A 19,514-nucleotide genomic window follows, 5' to 3' on the forward strand; every position below is an offset into this window, starting at 1 on the left:
TCAGTGGTTCAAGATGCTGTAACTCCCTTAGTCACCAGTTTCAAAGTAAATGATTCAAGCTCCGTGCTGTGAAGAGCCTGGGGGTGGTGGTGGGATGGGGAACCAAGCAATAAGCCGGAGTTCCTACTCTCCAGCTGTGGGGCCACCACCACCCCTCCCCCATCACCCCAAACACCTTTAAAAAATTGTTTTTTAAACCCTCTTGGCCTTTCTTCCTTCCCGGATTTCTAGTTCTGTTGTGCCCTTAGAGGCCGATAGGACAGATTCTGCCTTCCGGGTGGAGTTTAAATATCTATGTATAATTTTGCATGACTATTGCGTCACCGTTGAAGTCGTCGTGGTTCCCCCCAAGAGGCCTCCTCGGCTTCTTCCAACACCCGGGCCTTTGGACGCTTCCCGGCGCTGCGGCCACTTGCGCGAGGAGCCCTCGGCTCCTCCCGAGCGCTTCCCTCGCGGCCACCTCCCCCAGCCTCACCTTCCCCTCCCCCCACCAGTTCCCCCCTCCGCCCCCCGGCCCCGACTCCGGCCCCGGCTCGCTACTCCGTGGCTCCTCCCCCTCGCCCCCTCCCCAGCGCTCGCGGGGAGTCAAGCTAGGGTGAGCCGGCAGGCCCGAGCGGCGGGCGGGGCGCGGGGCGCGGGGCGCGGGGCGCGCAGCCGGCGGGCGGGGGCGCTGGGCAGGCGGCCGGCTCTCCGGGTGGCGCTTGGGCCCGCCCTCCTCCGGGGCCCAGCCGGGAGGGGGCCCGAGCCGGCGCGGGGCGGGGAGAGCCGCCTGGCCCCTCCCCTCCGCTGCCCTCCCCAAAGTTGCTGTCTCCCCCGGGGCCGGCCAGTCTTATGATCCAGCGGATCCTCCTGGGGAGGCCGGGCCGGGGAGAGGGCGCGGGCGCCGAGCGGTGGGTGCAGCGGGCGGGCGAGGCGACCGGGGCCCGGGCGGGGATCCGGGCAGCGACCGAGGCGGCGGCAGCGCTCCGGGCCCGCCGCCCCCTCCCCTCGGGCGGGGGGAGCCGCTGCATGGGGCCGGGGGGGGCGGCCCTGCTGCGCGGAGCGGCGGCGGCGGCGGACCCCCCAGGCGGGCTGGGGCTGAGCCCGGGACCGGGGCGGGGGCTCCGGGGGGACCATGCCCGGAGGCCGGCCGGCCGCAGCATGGCTCACGGGCCCGGCGCTCTGATGCTCAAGTGCGTGGTGGTCGGCGACGGGGCGGTGGGCAAGACGTGCCTACTCATGAGCTATGCCAACGACGCCTTCCCGGAGGAGTACGTGCCCACCGTCTTCGACCACTACGCAGGTAAGCCTCGGAACTGCTGACTAAGGGGCCGCTCCCCGGGCCGGGAACTTTGGAACAACTTTGGCGGAGCCCCCTCACCGCCTCCCCCGAGCGCGCTCCGCACTCTCCCCACAGCCCGGCCTAACGCGGGGCTCCCAGCCCCACCCCCAGGCCTCCTCTCTGGCCCTCCCTGTAGGGGCCGGGGAGACCCCTCTTCCTACCCCGCCCCACCCCCTGTCAGTCCCGGCTCCCCACACTTCCCAACCCTCCGACTGCCTGGGCCGACCTTCTTGACCTTCCCATGGGCTCCTCCTTATTGCCCCAAACCCCGGGGGAAACAACTTGGGGCACTGGTCGAGACGTGGCTAGGGGACTTGGGAGAAGGGAGTGGGCAAGTGGGGCCACATCACACCCCGTCCTCGCTGCCACTAAACAGTGAGCCCGGCACAAGGGAGAAGGGGTGACATCTCCCGGGGAGCGCCCGCATGCCTCCGGCTGGGTTGCCAAAAGCAGGTCCTGATGGGGAGCGAGATTGCCCCAGACCCGGGATAATGGAGCTTCTCTCCCCGCCCCCACTTCTGCCCTTGCAGTCAGCGTCACCGTAGGGGGCAAGCAGTATCTCCTGGGACTCTATGACACGGCCGGACAGGTGAGTGTCTTGGCCCCTGGCCGACACCCCCTTGCCTTTCCTCAATTCAGGGTGGCTGTACGTGGCCTTTGGAAACTGAGATGTCTAGGAAGGAGGGTGTGTCTTCGAGGGGTCCGTCTGGATCAAGACATTATTTCTTTTTTAAGTCAGCAAATTAGGAAAAGGAAAAAACAAAAACAAAAAAAACCCCACCCTAACAACAAACCCATCCCTGCCCACCCCATGCGAACCCCTGGGCTATGAAAGTTTTTGCCTGTGTGTGCTTTCTGTACGGTGCCTGGTGTGTGGGTCCCAACTCCTGTTGCAAAGTGGCAGCGGCCAATCAAGAAGCGCCCTTATTTTTAGTTGCAGATGACCAGGTCTCCCCCTCGCAGCCTCTGTCTGGTCCCTTATTGGTGAGTGGTCTGCCTGCCGGAGGAGCCTGATTGGTGCGAAATGGCATCATCTAATATGATGGGAAGGCATTTGGTCCCGGTTCTGTTTATTACAACATCATTGCACTCTGGGACTCGAGTCCCTGCAAACGTAATTTGTGGTGTTACCAGAGGACCACAGGGAAAAAAAAGAAAAGAAACAGCCACCATCCAGCCACTCCCCGGGGAAGGGAGGAGGAAAAAGGGTTAGGAGTTCAGTATGAATCTTGGAGGAGGAGCTTTTTTTTTCCCCTCCCCCTTCCCTTCCGTAGGAAGGCCAGGTGACTGGGTTTTCTTTGGGAGAGATTATTGTGCAGAAAGAAGATTCGCAGTCCTCCTGGCGGCCTCTGACCATTAACATAGCAGAGGTGGCTCTCCTCTCTGTCCCTGTCCCTCTTCCTAGACCCACTTTTGCTGTGGAGGTGGGATGATTGCCTGTAATGAAGTTTTGCAGAATCCAGCCCTGTTATTAGACATGCAGGGTTGGGCAGAAGTTTCCACGTGTCGTGCAGACTTGAATCCTTGAGGACATGTGAACAGCTGAGGGGCTTAGAGAGTGTTCTGGCAAGTGTCAGTGCAGTTTCCTTATCTTAGAATGGAAAACATACCCTGTTCCTATACTGTGCCAGATGCTCAGCACTGAGTTGGCACACTTGGGTAGGTGCTCAATAAAGGGGATCTTTTCTTTGTAGCTTTTCTAGATTTGGATTTCAGAATTGTTGTACCAGGTTGGATTCCGAAAAATGCCTTGCAGAGGGTGTCTTGATGTGGCTTCTGGTTTCTAAGCTGTTAAGTTAGAAAAGCATCTGAGGATAGAGAAACTGTGGGCAGTGCAAGGTGCCAGAGGCCGTCCTGATTCACCAAACCCACCCAGGTCAGTACAACCAGTCCTTAGCTTGCCAGAGCCCCATTTGGGTGCCTGCCTTGTAGCTGTTAGTTACTCTATCAGAACGTATGGAAGGCAAGAGGCAGAACACAGTCCATTAAGTAAAACCCAACTTTTGAGCCGGACGGGTTGATAAATAACAGGTTGAAATCGTTGGTTGAAAAGGAGACTGGTTTTTAAATATCATCTCTAATTTTAACTTCTCTCACTACCACCTCTTCCCTTTCCTCCTTTAACTTGTCACCATGACCATTCATTTGACCACGAGCCCTATTCAAAAGGATGTGTGTATGTCAGAGCTGTTCTGTGCACATTCAAACCCAACTAATATTTACTGAGTTTCTTCTGCATATCAGGCATGGGGCAGCCACGTGAAATATTCTTTTTTCCCATGAGCTAAGTGATAGTCTTTCTCTGTAGATGGAGAAACTGGGGCTCAGAGAAGCTAGGTAGCTGACCTCAGATCACACAGCTACTGACAGGTATTGCTGGGGTTATGACCTGGGTCTGAATTTGCCCCCGGTTGAGGTGGGCTGAGATGCCACCTGGGATGATTAGAGTCCTTGTGGGTCTGTAGACTCAGTACCTGGAACCTGGACAGCCATTCTCTGAGTGGGGGTCGTGTGCTACTGCTACAGAGGAGAGAACCCAGATTCTAATCATCACCCGAAGTTGAGCCCCTCACAAAACCAGGGCTTCCCATATGTCCTCATGATTGCTGTGTCCAGCGGAGATTGTAAGACACATACCAAATGGCATCAAACTATTACTGTTTTGACCCAGTGGTGGGACATCTACTCTGTTGGCCAAGATGTATTTTAGGGCCCCTTAGTGTTTTTTTCCCAATGTCTGGAACTTTTCCTTTTATTTATTTATTTTCTTTTTAAAGATTTTAAAAATGTATTATGTCAGAGAGAGAGCACACACACAAGCAGTGGAGAGCCTGATGGAGGACTTGATCCCAAAACCCTGGGATCATGACCTGAGCCGAAGGCAGATACTTAACCAACTGAGCCACCCAGGAGTGCTTGGAACTTTTCCTTTTAGATCAAAGTTAGTGATAATTCATCTTTCAGTGTTTAAGAGTTTATTACTAATAAGCAATCTTAGCAAGTAATCATCAACAGGATGAAGTGAGGAGTGCCTAGTGTATACCTAGCACTGTGCTAAGCACTTAGGGATTACAAAAGAATAAATTTAAGATAGACGTCTGCCATGGCTGATGATAGCACAGAAGTGTCTGAACCCGGTATCTGTTCATGTGTGTTAAATAAGAGATTCCTGTGTTGTTCTTGGTCATTAAGTTCTCATGCCTGTATGAATCAGTATCAGATTAATCTTATGATAACAGTAATGATCAGTAAACACATAGACATGCATACACACACGTGTACATATAGAGAGACATTTTTAAGCCTCACAGACGACAGAGAAAGGCCCACGGGCTTTGGAACCAAAGAGGCCTGGGCTCAGATCTCCACCTTGCTCTACTAGTCATGTGATTCTGGCTGTACTTAACCTTCTTTGTGATCTAGTAAGAACATGGATAATTCGAAACTGTGCTGCAGTGTTGTAGACTGGCTTAAACTGTTTCCTGTATATAAAAGCAGCTGACACTGTTCTTCACTCATAGTAGATGGGTATAAATATTACAAGAAATTATTGTACTGTACTCTGGGCAGCTTTGTTGGGGGAGGGGGGTCACAGGCGGAAGAGAATAGTGTATTATGTCTGGAGTTGATAGAAATTCCACTAGATGCCAGATGCTAGAACCTTCTCACCCCGAGGTATGGAGCCAGCTCCTACTTCAGGATTCCCACAGTCCCCACCACTGGACCCATGGACGCGGTCCAGTGCTCCCTGCTCCACAAGCCCTGTGGTATCAGATGGTGTCCTTTCTCCGTCAGAGCCTGTGTGCCCAGTGACGGGAGAGAGACTTCGGAAAACTAGGTGTTCTGTGTGCACTTTGAGAAACAAGTGCGGTCTGTAGGTTTCAGTCTCTTCCACTTGGGGACGTAAGAAGGGTTGAGGAGGAAGTGCACAGCCCTGGAAAACGTCACTTTCTCTCCATAATCTTGGTTCAGAATGTTCACTCACTGTATTTGACTAACAGAATCAGTGCCTCCCTTGAGTGGGAACTTCCAGTCTGTGCTTGCTCTTGGTCTCTTTGACCTCAGTCAGGTTCAAAGCTGTAGGTAACATTAGCCCAATTTTCACATTAGGGAACATAGAAAATGACTGTTGTGGATGACCTTTGGCCTTCCAGAGGAGGTTGCTTCCCCCTTGGCCTCTTTGGTTGTTGGCAGAGGGAGGGGGAGGGAGAGGGAATGATGAACATGAGTGCGTGCTGGGCTGCTTTAGTCCGCGTCATGTGCTCTGCCTGGGCACATCCCTCAACATCCCCAACACCCTTGGCCAAAGGGAAGCACCCTCTCTTGCTTGGCAAAGCCCCTGGGTGGCCCAGGAGCAGCTCTGACATTTTGACCGCCCAGCATTTTGGAGTGGAAGTTGAGGGCAGTGGTGGCTTCCCCGTCGCCAGGGCCCTGTGGAGGGGTCTGGCTTCCGGCCTGGGTCTCTGTGGAGCTTCTCCTTTCTTGCCAGTCTCTCAGGACTGCAGTGGAGGCCCTGTAGCAGCAGACCCATTGTCCATTCAGGGAGGGATGGGACCAGCAGTGTTTTCCCTCCTGCCTCGGTGCTGTTTGGGACTCAGGGGAAGTGGGAAGAGTTCTCGCTCTCTGTGGGGTGCAGAGCCACCTGGCAAGTTGCTCTTGGGCTGCGGGTTCCAGGCTGATCTCTTCATCCTTGGCAGGAAGGCAGAACTTGATACTCTCAAGCGGGAAGGACTGGCGCCCGGTTTATCCCAGGTCCCAGAATACCCACCCACAAGAGGGTGTGTGTTGGGGGTGCGTTTGTGTTCCCTAAAGTTCCAGATTTATCCGCTGCCTCTGTGTGTGGAAGTCCATATGTATGCTTTTGGGTGTGGTGTTGCTATGTCTGTTGACTGAAACACACACAGGTTCAAGGATGCATACATAGAGCTATAAATAGCTTTAACTTAGGTGTCCCTGGGGTTGGCTCTTCAGTGACAAGTGAGATCTGTTTCTTACTTGACAGAGCCCAGCAGCTGTGGCTGCCCTCCAAGCCCTCTGGGGAACCAGGGAAGTACTTCCCCTCCAGAAGGGAATCTCCAGGGGAGGCAGCCTCGGAATGCCCCATCTTCTGTGTTTCCTGGGGTGGCAGGCCCCTAAAGGCCTCGTAGAACAGGAAGGGACCAGGGGGAGGGCCGCAGTTTGCCACTCATTGGGCTTCTCCTGCCTTCAGGCAGGCGTCCTCTGGTTACCTGCCGAGGTAGACTTTTGCTAGATGGGGAAATTGAGAGTTAAGTAGGCTTATGGGAACTGGACAGAGAGGCCATTAGGAAGAAGGTTTTCCTTCCTTTGGAAGGGGCTTGCAGGGCGCATCGGTAGGGCGTGGGAAGCACACACTCGCACTCCATGGGCTCCAGGGGCCCGCAGCCCGGCACTCTGTCCTGGAAGTGCCCAGAGAGCAGACCCTGGGCCCCAGCGCAGCTTCAACAGGTGAGCCGTGGGTACTAAGCATCCCGGTTTCCCTTAGTAACCTACTAGATTTGTCGGCTGTGCGTTTTCCCTCACCTTTATAGAAGCTATTTATATCTCCAGCCTGCACCACATCACACGTAACGCTGGTTTCCTCCCTTGCATTGGGAGGGTGGACTGCCTTTGTTGCTCCATCGCCTCTGCAGTGACCCAGTGCTCCGCGCTTCCCTTGTTGTCACTCTGTTCAGCTGTTTGGGATGTGTCAGCTCAGACCGTGGTTGTGCAGGCAGGAACCCCGGGGTGGGGGCAGTCTGCGTCCTCTCTCACTGGTTTCCGTTTGTGTGTACATGGGCCCTGTCCCCATCCCCTGACCCATCAGGCTGCCTCTTCCACATCGGTCGTGGTGGTCTTGAGGTTTATGGACGTTTGTACTCTGGGAACCAGTGCTTCCCGGCAGGTGTATCAGAAGCAGGTGTTACAGGTGTGCTCAGATCACATCCTGTCTGCCCCGGGAGGGGTGGGGGGCCTTGTGCAGCCTCAAGAAGCCTGGGCAGATGTCATTTCTATGTGTGCCCAGTGATGAAAAAGATGGGAGGCATTATTTTACAGCTCGTGGGTCAGAGGCCTTATGGGGAACTGGGTGTTTGCGGTTTTGTTGTGGAATTTGGGGTTTCAGGAGATGAGACCTAATGGTATTGGAACAAGACAGAACAAAGCAGCTTTCCATGGAGGTGTCAGTTTCCAGCAAGGACACATGGCTTGGCAGCAGTGGGTAGAGGCCTCCAATACAGAGTAGCAAACTGCAAGGAGGAGGGAAGAGAAGAAGTTACAAAAAAATAGAAACCAAGACCACACATGTCTTTAAAACCTGAAATTGGTGAGTCTCAGCTGGATTTCCTTTTCCCTTGAGTGGGCTTGGTTTTGCCCTAATTTGGCAAGCCTGGATCAAGGAGCAGTTCCTTGCCCTCAGCAGTTTGCTGTTCCTCTTTTAGTTTCTGGCAGGCAGCTGCTTGGTAGAGGAAGCACGGGGAGGATGGTGGGGAGGCTGGGCGGGCTGGTGGCCCCGGGCCATGGTGGGTTCATGGGTGCTCTCCCAGGATTCTTGGAGAAGAGTTCTCCCAGATCCACTGCCTGCCGGGCCCTCTGGGGCCGCTCCTCACTCCCTCTGAGCTCTGTGAAGACTGTCTTTCTCTCCTCACCGATTCCAGCCCTTACTAAGGTGCCCAGCGCATGGAAGGCATACGACAAATACTTCTCAGAATGAGTTGATTTTTCTTTGGCCGTCAGCTCATTTCTGTGAAAAGGTTAACCCAAGACTAAGGTGAGAGCCTTTAGGTGATAGCTTCAGGCACAACCCGTTGCTTGGAAAATAGCTTTAAAACAGTCTACAAGGGTCAAAGGAATCCCAGGCTCAAAGGGATGCCCAGGCAGCCATTACATCCCCACCGAGAGCCTGGAGGTTTAGTGGTCACCAGTGGGCCCGTCCCCCAGAACTCTCGTGGGCTCAGGCCTTTGCAACTTTCCTAGGGCCTCTCACATCTAGGTCGCGGTGGTGTGGGTTTGGATTCTCCAGACCAGCTCTGAATCCCACTCCTCTTCTCTGATGTTGTAAGGCCGGAGGGCCAGCTGGCTCCCCAGCCCTGGTGCACGGGGGCGATGATGTCTGCCTCCCAGGGTTGCCGTGGTCACCCTGCGTGGTGGCTGAGGGTGATGGTCCTGGCCGGTGCTGGGGGCCCACACCAGCTCAGCTCCCGTGATGTTGATGCAGCATTGGCTCTGTGTTCCATGGGAGGGGACAGGAGGGGTCAGATGGCCTACATAGCTGGGAAATCTCATCCTATGAAACCAACTGCTCCCTGGTCCCTCCCCCCAAAGAGGTGGCAGAGCTGAGCTTTGTGGAAGATGTGGGCTTGTGGGAAGAGGTGGGAGAGAGTAGAAGATATTGGTAGCAGCTGTGAGCCCCCACACTGCACTGCCAGGGCTTGGAAATTCCTTTTTCTCAGCTGTGAAATGGGGATGGTAGATGAACCACCTCGCAGAGTCATTGGATCAAACCAAAGCTTCCAGTTCTCAGGCTCAAGGCCGAGGGGTAGGGCCTGGGACGGGCAACCCTCGGCTTGGGTGGTCCCTTCCAGCGGGAGCCATCCTGCCCAGCAACTTCACTGCTGCCCCCCCCCCCCCGCGCCCCGCCACCACATACAGAACTCATGATCTCGTCTCTGTCCCGTGAAGGAAGACAAGGGGGAGCATTGGATTGAATGAGGTCACGCGGCAGAAGGTCACCGGGAGCTTGTATTCTGGGTGGGGAGGAAGAGGATGGGGAACACAGGCACAGTGGGATGTCCCAAATGTGTCCATGTGGCTCCCAGATCCCTGGTATCAGTGTCGACTTGTGGAGCCGGGCTGATCATTAAATGAGGGAGTGTTTCACCCAGTAACTGACAACTTAGTAATTAGAGGGATATTAATCTGGTGCTGTGTTGCTTGTTGATTTTAATAGAAAGAACAGAAAGGGGAGGGGAGGGACTTTATTTTTGTTACTGTCTTCTTTTCAAGTGGCTGGTGGGAGCAGGGAACCAGCCGCCTCTCTCCCACTCCCCAGACTTGCCAGCCCTGCCTAGACTCAGGGTAGAATCTGAGGGTTTTACTAACGACACACTCCCCACTGAGTGGTATTTTATAGACTGCAAAGCATGTTGCATTTGGTACCTCCCAGATGCTTCTCGCCTGCTCTGTGAGGACAGGAAGCAAGTGGTGTTTGCCTCCGTTTGCGGGTCGGGGAGGTTAAGGACGCCTTCCAGACCATGAAGCTGGTGAAAGGCAACAAACAGCAAGCAAGCTGTCCTTCTCCAAGCCCTGGGTTCTTTATGTTAAATTCCTCATGCTAATCAGCTCCATGGTGTTAGATGTCTCTTTTACATCGCCCGTATTCCGTCGTTGAATTTTTCATGCAACAAGTACGCCGGGAGAGCATCGCTTTTCCAGATGGAAGAGCTGGTGGAATGGTGTCTGGTGGTGGAGGGGTCGGGGCTGCTGCTCACATGGCCCCCCAAACGCTGGCCCCCAGAAGTGAAGGGTGTTTGGTCAGTGTGTTCATTAACCCACACTCCTGCTTGAAAAGAGGCCTCCCCTGGTGGTGCAGGCGGCTGAGCTGTGGGTGAGGATGCGGAAGCCGCTCAGTGCCCTTTGGGTGCAGGGAAGGGGGTACTGGGCAAGTTCTGTGTTAACTTCAGCTGGCTCTCCTCCAGCCCAGGAGCCCCCTCCCCAGCCCTTTGCATCTTTGCCCTTGTTTGCCCCTTGTTTGTGGCCTCCTAGCCTTGACCTGACATGAGCTTGGTCACTGGGGACCGCCAGGCTGGCCAGCTTTGGCCTGCCACAGTGCCTTTTCTGTCCCCATAGCGCTGCTCTAGGCCTTCCTCCCCCTAAGAGCTCCTTTTTAGGGGAAAACTGTTTCCAAATGAAACATTTCCAGTCTGTCCCACTTACAACTGAGTATTCCCTGTTTACAGCCAGAGACTGCCTCTCCCACCCCTGCTCATTTTGTTTGCCTTCCTGAGCTGTCCGCATGGACATGAGCTCTGCAGGGACCCCTTTCTTCCGGCCCCTGCGGTAGCCCCCGTGGTTTCAGGACGAAATGAAAACCTTCATGCAGTCTGTCAGCAAACCATTGGGGAGGACCGCATCTGGGTCCGAGCTCCCTGTTCAGCGAAAGGGTAGGGTCCTCACCCTGTTTACGGGGTGGGAGGGCAGAGGGTCCCGGCTCTGGTAGGAGACCGGCTGCGCATGAGAGCTCAGCTCCGTAGGGGTTTGCCAGGTTGATTTGTAGGCGCCGGAAGTGCGCAGCTCGGATTCTGCCCTGTCCTAGATGCTCAGCAAAGTTTGAGTTACTGCCCTCCTTCTCAGATGTGCTCCTCGAACCGAGACCATCTCCTGAGAACTTGTTAGAAATCCACTTTCTTAGAGGCCACCCCAGACCTCCTGAATCAGAAACTCCCCAACAGCTCTGTTCCTATAGACCCTCCGGGGGATTCTGATGCGGGCTGAAAAGTCTGAGTTACTAAATATTGTGTACTCACTATCTCCTCATAGCAAGCCGCCTCCCCTCAGCCCCTCCCCTGCCCCCCCCCCATATTTTCCCCACTCCTCCCACACCACCTATATACATACACACCACACACATACACACATATACACTACACACATGCCTCATACACTACATGCGTAGACACTACCCCCTCATATACATACACACCATATCACATATATACCATACACACACCCCTCACACCACATACACCCCCTCCACACACACATATACATCATGCACATACACACACCACACGCACCGCATATCATGTACGTACATCACACAGAGACATACCGCCACACATACCACACATCACATATGCATCATACACATACACACACATACACACATATCATATATGCACCACACCACACACACAACACACATGCCTCACACACTATACACATAGACACATACCCCCTTACACACACACACACACACCACATACACACCACACACATGCACACCACATACACACCCCTCACCGTATACACTCCCTCACACAGACACACATATACACCATGCACATAGACAAACCTCACACCCCCCCCATATACACACATAACCCCATACACACACACATCCAGCACACATTGCATATACAACATACATATACACATCCTCCATGGATTTACACACCTACTCTGTGCATATACACATGCACACATGCATATGCTGGACACACATCACACACAGACATCACATACATGCATTCGGCCCCCCAGACACTGTCCCTGGAGTGCAGGGAACATAATTTATTTACTTTTTAACCCCTACGCTACCAAATGCAGTGCCATCCATCCTATTTCTAGTTCTGTACACATGGCTGGGACTCTTGATACTTATTGGAATGAATCGAAGCTCCCTACTTAGCTGGTTTGGTACAGATGTGGCCAAGGGCACTATCAGAAGGAACTTGAAACAGAACTTCCTAAGCTGCCCTTGGCTCCATTGATGTGCTGTCTGGCCCAGGGCACATAGTAGGCTCCACTGGTATTCCTTAATGAGGTCTAAGTGCCAAGGCATTTTTCTCCTGTGCCTTAAGTGGCTAGACAGATTGGGGCCTGGGCCCTGCTCTGTTCACTGTAGCTGAGGTTAGCACTCCAGGTGCTGACAGACCTGCCCCTGAGGACTCTGCCAGTTTGGTTTGTGCTAAATTAGTTCCAAAGCAACAGATGGGCTATGACGTCCTTTTGTATTAAAAGTCCCCAGGCAGGTCACCAGGAGCAGTTGGAGGAAGGGCTGTTACTCAGACATGCATCTCGGCAGTAATTACTCTGGCTGACCAAAGCTTTCTGTGTAAGTGTCCTCTTCCATTCTCCTGGCTGGCTGACCGACCAACCGACCTACCTTCCTTCCTTCCTCCCCCTCTCTCTCCCTCCCTCCCTCTCTCTCTGTCTCTGCCCCCCCCCTTCTTTTTTTCCCCAGCTTGTTTCAGTATAGAAAAACCATCCTCTTTCACATGGCATAATGGTTGGGATTATGAATGTGTTGGCTCAAAGTACGCCCCCTCTAAGAGCTGCCAGGGAGAGAGAACATTTACTCCTGAATGTCCAGTTCAATTAAAATTCCATTTTCCCCAGCTTACTTTTCAAAGGGCTGTCCTCCCCAGTGAGCTGGCTCAGGGCTCACATTTATTACCTTGGGCTGTTTCTAGTGGCCTCTGGCCCTGGAGGGATGGGGAAGGGGCTGGATATGAGCGGCAAGAGGAGAGAGGTGGCAGGTTCCCTGCTTCCTTCTGGGGGTGTGTGTAAAGGCTGAAGCCTTCGTCCAGGTCTTTGTCCAGATCTGTGGGAAGTGAGAAGGCCCTCCTGAGGCTGAGGTGCCCTGTGACCTCCTCCCTCCTCTGTGACTCTGGCCATCTTGCAGTTGAACCCCTTCTTTGAATTTCAACGGAGAAATTGTCTATAGGCCATAGCCTAGCCTCTGGTCTCATTCATATAGAACTCTTTCCTCGGCACCCAGATTATAAGCCCTCAGAGGGGGACTGCCCGTGGTGCCCAGCACTTGGCAAAAAGTTGGGGGATCCCAGCAGGAGGTAGGTGAGTGTGGGGTTTAGGGGCATCTGTCGGAAAGATTATTATGGAAAGAACCTCTCTGATGAGAACAGCTCATTTTAAAGGGGATTCTGATCTGTCTGGACATTACGGAAGGTCTTTAAAATCAGATTATAGGTAGTCATTCTAAAGCATCGCCCATTTAAGTGTAATAGAATTCATTTCTTAACTCATGGAACCCGTTAGCAGAAAAGCTGCCAGGTCTGCTTGGATAAAATACGGACCAGGGTGTGAACTGTTCTCCAGCAAGTCTGGCTCTACAGGAGCCCTGCAGTGTGTCGCCCTGTCCTGTGGCACTCTGCTAACAGCAAGAGGAGGGGAGAGCCCGTGGGCTGACCTGTTCAGCTTGGCCTGGAAGGAGGGGAGACACCAGTGCTCCCTGCAGGGAGCTAGGACACCCTGCTGTCCCACCTCACAGAGCGGCATGGAAGCTTCACTGTCCAGGCAAGCTGATGTTAGAAAGAAACTGATTCCTCTGAAATACCTCATGGACCAAACCACTGGGTGTGTGAGTTTTACTTCTTTCCCTCTCATAAAATTGAGATATAATTCACATTCAGTGGATTTTATATATGGACAAAGTTGTGCAATCATTGCCACTATTTAATTCCAGAACATTCTCATCATCCCCCAAAGAAACCCTCTACCCATTAGCAGTCACTATCCATTTTCCTGTTCCCCAGCCCCTGGCAAGCACTGAACTACTTTCTATCTCTATGGACTTGCTTATTTCAGAAGTTTCATAGAAGTGGAATCATGTAAGCCTTTTCTGTCAGGCTTCTTCACTTGGTGTAATGTTTTCAAAATTCATAGAATTTATATATATATACATGTACATATATATATAATATATATAATATAGGATGTTCAGTAATTCATTTCCTTTTTATGGCTGAATAATCCACGTCTTTCCTTTTTATTCCTTTTTATCAGCCATTATTACATGGACACTCTGCCCCAGGTCCTAGGAACCCGTTTTTGGGTGCTGAGGCAGAAAGTAGAGCTCTGTTCCGCATACCCTCACACTCTCTTCACCCTTTCCTGAGCGGGGATGGAGCTGGTCTCCCATTTCCCCTTCCAGGGTCTGGTTCAATCTGTACCTCTGTTCATAGTCTCCCAACCCCCACCAACACCTTTATATCTTTATTCAGCAGATCTAAGAGTATCTGTTAAACACAGGTGAGGTGAGGAATAAAGACCCATCAGTAGGAATTTAGAGTCTAGTAGGAAGAGAAGATGTATACAGATGATCAAAATGCAAGTAGAAATGTGATGTGCAGGGAGGGAGAGAGAGAGAGAAAGAGAAAGAAAGCAATGTGATGTGCCGTGAGAAGGTGGAAATGGTAGAATGTGAGGGGAGACACAAAGGCATTGCACTGCTTGGCCACTTGCCCAGAGCCTCACAGATAGTGAGGCCATTGAGATTCAGAAACACAACCCAGGCACTCACAGATCATTGGGTCCATGGGTCTGATTTGTGTTAACTCATAAGAGATCCAGATATAAATGAGGTTGCCAAAGGAGTAATTTACCATGTGGTCTTGGTGGGAAAATAGACACAAGACATAAACCAAAAGCTCCCAAAAGAGGAAAAGCATACAGTAATCCCCCATACCACCCGGGGTTTTGCTTCTTGAAGCTTCAGTTACCCGTGGTCAGCTGCAGTCCAGAAGTGTCCTCCTTCTGACATGCCATCGGAAGGGCAGGAGTGTCCTACCTAGCGCTACGTCATAGTGGTGACTTACGGCATCACCTCGCTGCATCTAATCACGTGGGCATTTTAGCATCTCACAGCATCACAGGGAGGGCAAGTCCATATCTACAGTAAGATATTTTGAGAGAGGGAGAGAGACCACTTCACATAACTTTCATTATAGTATATTGTTTTATTTTCTTATCAGGCATTCACTGAGGATCTTGAAATGTATCCCTGTGGATAAATAGGGACTATTCTAGCCAGTGAACTTACAATATGCAGAGATAATGCAAATAAAAACTTTTCATTTTACCTATCACGTTGGGCAAGAAGGGAAAAATTGATACCCAGGAGTTAAGGAAGCTGATGCTCTGTGCACCACTGTTGGGAGTAAAAGCGAACCCAAACTGTTGAGGGTTAATTTGGCAAAGATCACTTCAGGGATCCATTTCTACAAATTTACACCAAGAAAGCATTCAGAGTACACAGATTTGCAAAGAACTGGTTTTTTTTTTTATGATTTTTAAAATAGTGATAAATTGTGAACACATCAATGCATATTAAAAAGCGATTTGTTAAATGATAGCATGATGTGTATTAGGATAATCGCAGCCATTAAAATCTGCTTTCAAGGGGTGCCTGGGTGGCTCAGTCGGTTAAGCATTTGACTCTCGGTTTCTGTTCAGGTCATGATCTTGCGATCGCGGGATCAAGCCCCGCATCAGGCTCTGACTGAGGAGTCAGGGAGGGAGGATCTGCTTCAGATTCTCTCTCTCCCTCTCCCTCCTTACTTTCTCTTTCTCTCTCAAATAAATAAAATCTTTTCCAAAATACCTGCTTTCAACAAATATTTAAAGATAGTGAAAAGGCTAATGATGTGTTATGTGTAAAAGAGCAGGGTTCAAAACTGTGTGTGTATATACACACACACACACACACACACATCTCATGATGACAACTTTGAAAAATACCCATATATGTCATATATGAAGAGAAAAAATTGGAACAAAACTGTCAAAATGTTAGTGTTTGACTCTAGGTGGTGATACTGAATATATGTAGAAATTTACTTCTTTATTCTATTTTCCTCTAATTTTTAAGAAGTCATTTCATTTTTTTTAAAGATTTATTTATTTGACAGACAGATCATAAGCAGGCAGAGAGCAGTCAGAGAGAGAGGAGGAAGCAGGCTCCTCGCTGAGCAGAGAGCCCAATGCAGGGCTCCATCCCAGGACCCTGAGGTTATGACCTGAGCCAAAGGCAGAGGCTTAACCCACTGAGCCACCCTGGCACCCCGAAGTCATTTCATTTTTATTGAAGTTGTATATGCACATAGTTTAAAGGGTCAGCAGTTCTATGAGAACCTTTTCCAAAAACAATAGATCCCTCTCCACTTCCCCTATAGAAAAGTCATTTCCTACTCCCAAATTAAACTTGTAGCTGTTGAATTTGGTAAAAACTACCCTATTTTGACTTCACACCAAGAATGAGGACCTTAGTGCTTGTGTATATGCCTTCCACTTCCCATTCCCCTTGCGCAGTAGCGAGATGGTGATTTCTGTTCGATCACTGATCGATGTTTACATTCTTGTCACTGTGTCAGCACAGTCGAGCCTTGCAGTGTGCTATAATTATGCTTCCCTTTTGTACCAGATTTTGTTTCCTGGAATGAGTAATTTTATTGCCTCTTTCCTTGCTTTTTTCACTGCATGTTTCAGTTTTGCCCCAATCTTGCAATTCCATGCATTTGGACATGTTACATATTCTACCAGTTTCTTCTTGAAGGCATCCCTCACCAGTCCTCTGATGTGCCCCAGTCTGGGCTGGTTGCCTCCAGCCTGCTACACAGCTTGGGATTTCCCCTAACCATTATGGGATGGCCTTGGGCTTTGTCTCTTGGATTAGATCCCTTTTTCTCTTTTTCATGTCTTCTTGGCTTATTCCTTCATTCTGTGAGGGCATATTTTTATTAGTTTCCTGAGAAAGGGTGCATTGTAGGCAAAACTTTGGACACCTGGTGTTTCTGAAAATGTTTTTACGTCCTGCAGATCTGATGGACACTTTGAAAATTGATTGGAAACCTGTTTCTTCCTTCTCCGCATTTTGAAGGCATGGTTCCATTGTTGTCTTGCTTTGATACATGCTGTTAAAAAGTCTGATGCCAATCTGATCCTTGATGTGCTATCAAGAATTTCGTTCTACTCTCTGGAAACTTTTAGGACCTGCCATTTTACCCTCCTGAAATTTCACAATCATGATATTGGGGTAAGGTCTAGCTAGCTATCATGGGCCCTTCCAATCTGGAAACCCATATCCTTCAGTTCTGAGAAATTTTCTTGGTTTGTTTCTTTGATCTCTTCATTTCCAGTTGATCTTTTCTGTTACACTACAACTCCCAAGATTTAAATGTTGGAGTTCTTGGACTGGTCCTCTAATTTTTTAAATATTTGTTCCCTCTGTGTTTTTGCTTTGTTTTAGGGAGTGTTCCTCAATTTTACCATCCATCCTATTGTTTCTTTAAATGTGGTTCTATTTTTTTTTCTTAATTTTATTTATTTGACAGAGAGATCATAGGTAGGCAGAGAGGCAGGCAGAGAGAGAGAGGGGAAAGCAGGATCCCCTCTGAGCAAAGAACCTGATGTGGGGCTCGATCCCAGGACCCTGAGACCATGACCTGAGCCGAAGGCAGAGGCTTAACCTACTGAGCCACCCAGGTGTCCAATTGTGGTTCTATTTTTAATTTTTAAGAGCCTTTTCCTGTTCTTTAGATGCTCCTTTTTCTTTTCCTTTGGCATCTTCTAAGTCTAGTTTGTTTTGCTTTTTTTTTAAATTTTTTTTTATTTTAAAGATTTTATTTATTTATCAGAGAGAGAGGGGGGGGGAGAGAGCAAGCACAGGCAGATAGAATGGTAGGCATAGGCAGAGGGAGAAGCAGGCTCCCTGCTGAGCAAGGAGCCTGATGTGGGACTCGATCCCAGGACGCTGGGATCATGACCTGATCCGAAGGCAGCTGCTTAACCAACTGAGCCACCCAGGCGTCCCTGTTTTGCTTTTTTGATTGAGTGTCTTTTCTAATTTCTCTAAGGATGTTAATGATAGTTATTCGAAGCTTTATGTCTCTTTGCATAGTATCACATTTGGATTTGTCTTTAATGGTCGTTCCTCAGAGGACTTTTATGAGAGTGGCACTGGGGCATGTGGGAAGTTCTGTGTGTATGAGTGAAGTTGGCTGACTCTCGTCCTTACTGAAGGTCAGGATTTCCCTACCTCAGCACTCTCGATTTTATTTTGGGCCAGAAAATTTTTGGTTATGGTGGCCGTCCTGTGTATTGCAGGACATTTAGCAGCATCCCTGGCCTCTTCCCACTAGGTAGGTGCCTGTAGCATCTCGTCCCAGTCATGACAAGCAAAAATGTCTCCCAAATGTTCCCTTGGGGCAACATGACCCTTCATTACCCCTGGCACCCCCAGTTGAGAACCATTGCTAGAGGTGATCTGTTGGGGCCTTTTCACTGGGGACTCTTCAACATCAGATTTTGGTCTCTGCCCTTGGGCTACTCATATTCCTTAGAAAAGAATCTTCCACTCTCCTGTCTGAGGGGTTCAGGCATGGCTGCCACCATTCTGGGAAGCGAGTGGTGGAAGCAGAGTAGTGGTCTTAATTTTTAGCATGTGTCCTGACCTTATGTTCAGGACGTTCAACTGGATCTTGCATCCTCCCAACCAGGGGACCCTCTGTTCTACCCTCTGCGGATACTACCTACCCCCACCTGTTGTCAGGGTTGGGGAAAGCACTCACCATGATAGAGAACCGCATCTGGAATTTAGATGCTGTGTAAGCAGACACACGTCATCCCCTTGTCGTGGCTCCAGCTTCAGTCCACCTGCAGAAGAACAGGCAGCTGCCCTTCCTACACCTTCAGGGGGCTCTGTCTTTAGGTGCCTCCTACCTTCCTCTCATTGCTGTCCTCCTGAGTCTGCTAAGTCAAGTCCCACTCATTCTTTCTCCTCCCAGCTTCTAGAATTGTTTTGCTCTTGTCTCCTTTCCTATTTGCTTTGTCCCTGTGGCTTTATGCCTTTTTTTTTTTTTTTTTTTAATTACCATAATGTTAGAGGATTTTGGAGCACTCAGAGATAAACGCATGTGTTCAGTTGGCTGGGATTTAACTAAAGTGATCCCATTTTTTTTTTTTTTCTTAGCTAGAAACATAAATATGAAGAACAAAGTTAGAGTGATGGATATGCTTTCCGGTGCCTGCTATCCAGTGCAGCTTTCCTTAGCATCAGGGGACTTGGGGAAATGAATTTTGGCTTGCTTGGGATGGAGGCTTTGCAACACACAGAATTAGAAATCTTAGAGGAAATGTATATTTTCTCTAGGTCCTGGAACCCTCTGATGAGCTTTTCCTTCCACAGGAGAGTGTGGCTCCCCAGTGACTATGATCTGTGTGTCCACAACAGCCAGTGTCTTAACCGTCGGCAGAGCTAGGTGGATACTGATATTCTAATTATGCAATTTCTTCTTTACTAGACTGTGCAGAGTCTGTATAGACCACGACTTTTCAGTTAACCTATTTTTCAGCAAGGCCAAAACATGCTGTATTAGGTTATAGATTTGCTTAGATACATTTTAGTCCCCTTGATTAGATTTGGGTGTTCTCCAGTGTGACCCACATTGCAGATGACTAATAACAGCTGCAGTTTGATTCTCATTAATCTAATTTGCAAAATGTAGCCTAGTGTCTGAGAATTAGGGTGTCCTAGGGTGTCAAGTTCCCTTGACTTAGTCACTGTACCTACAGGTATTAATGACAGCGGGAGGCGGGCAGGAGCACGTCCAGCTCTGGGGATGGGCAGTTTTCTTAGGTGAGAAGATGGCCCCTGTGTATGGGTTTGGGATGAGGAGGG

The 19,514-nt window shown here is 50.4% G+C and overlaps 1 protein-coding gene across 1 annotated transcript in view; it reads left to right on the forward strand.

Annotated features, from left to right (window-relative positions):
• The first annotated feature begins 673 nt into the window (after positions 1-673).
• Positions 674-19,514, forward strand: part of RHOQ (ras homolog family member Q) — a 36,280-nt gene continuing 17,439 nt past the window's right edge. Inside the window, exons 1-2 of the mRNA XM_059406238.1 lie at positions 674-1,282; positions 1,852-1,910. Of these exons, the coding sequence (XP_059262221.1) occupies positions 832-1,282; positions 1,852-1,910 (510 nt within the window). The 5' untranslated portion in view covers positions 674-831. The remainder of the gene's footprint in view (positions 1,283-1,851; positions 1,911-19,514) is intronic.

The sequence above is a fragment of the Mustela nigripes genome, chromosome 7, assembly GCF_022355385.1.
Source record: "Mustela nigripes isolate SB6536 chromosome 7, MUSNIG.SB6536, whole genome shotgun sequence".
In the NCBI taxonomy this organism is placed as follows: domain Eukaryota; kingdom Metazoa; phylum Chordata; class Mammalia; order Carnivora; family Mustelidae; genus Mustela; species Mustela nigripes.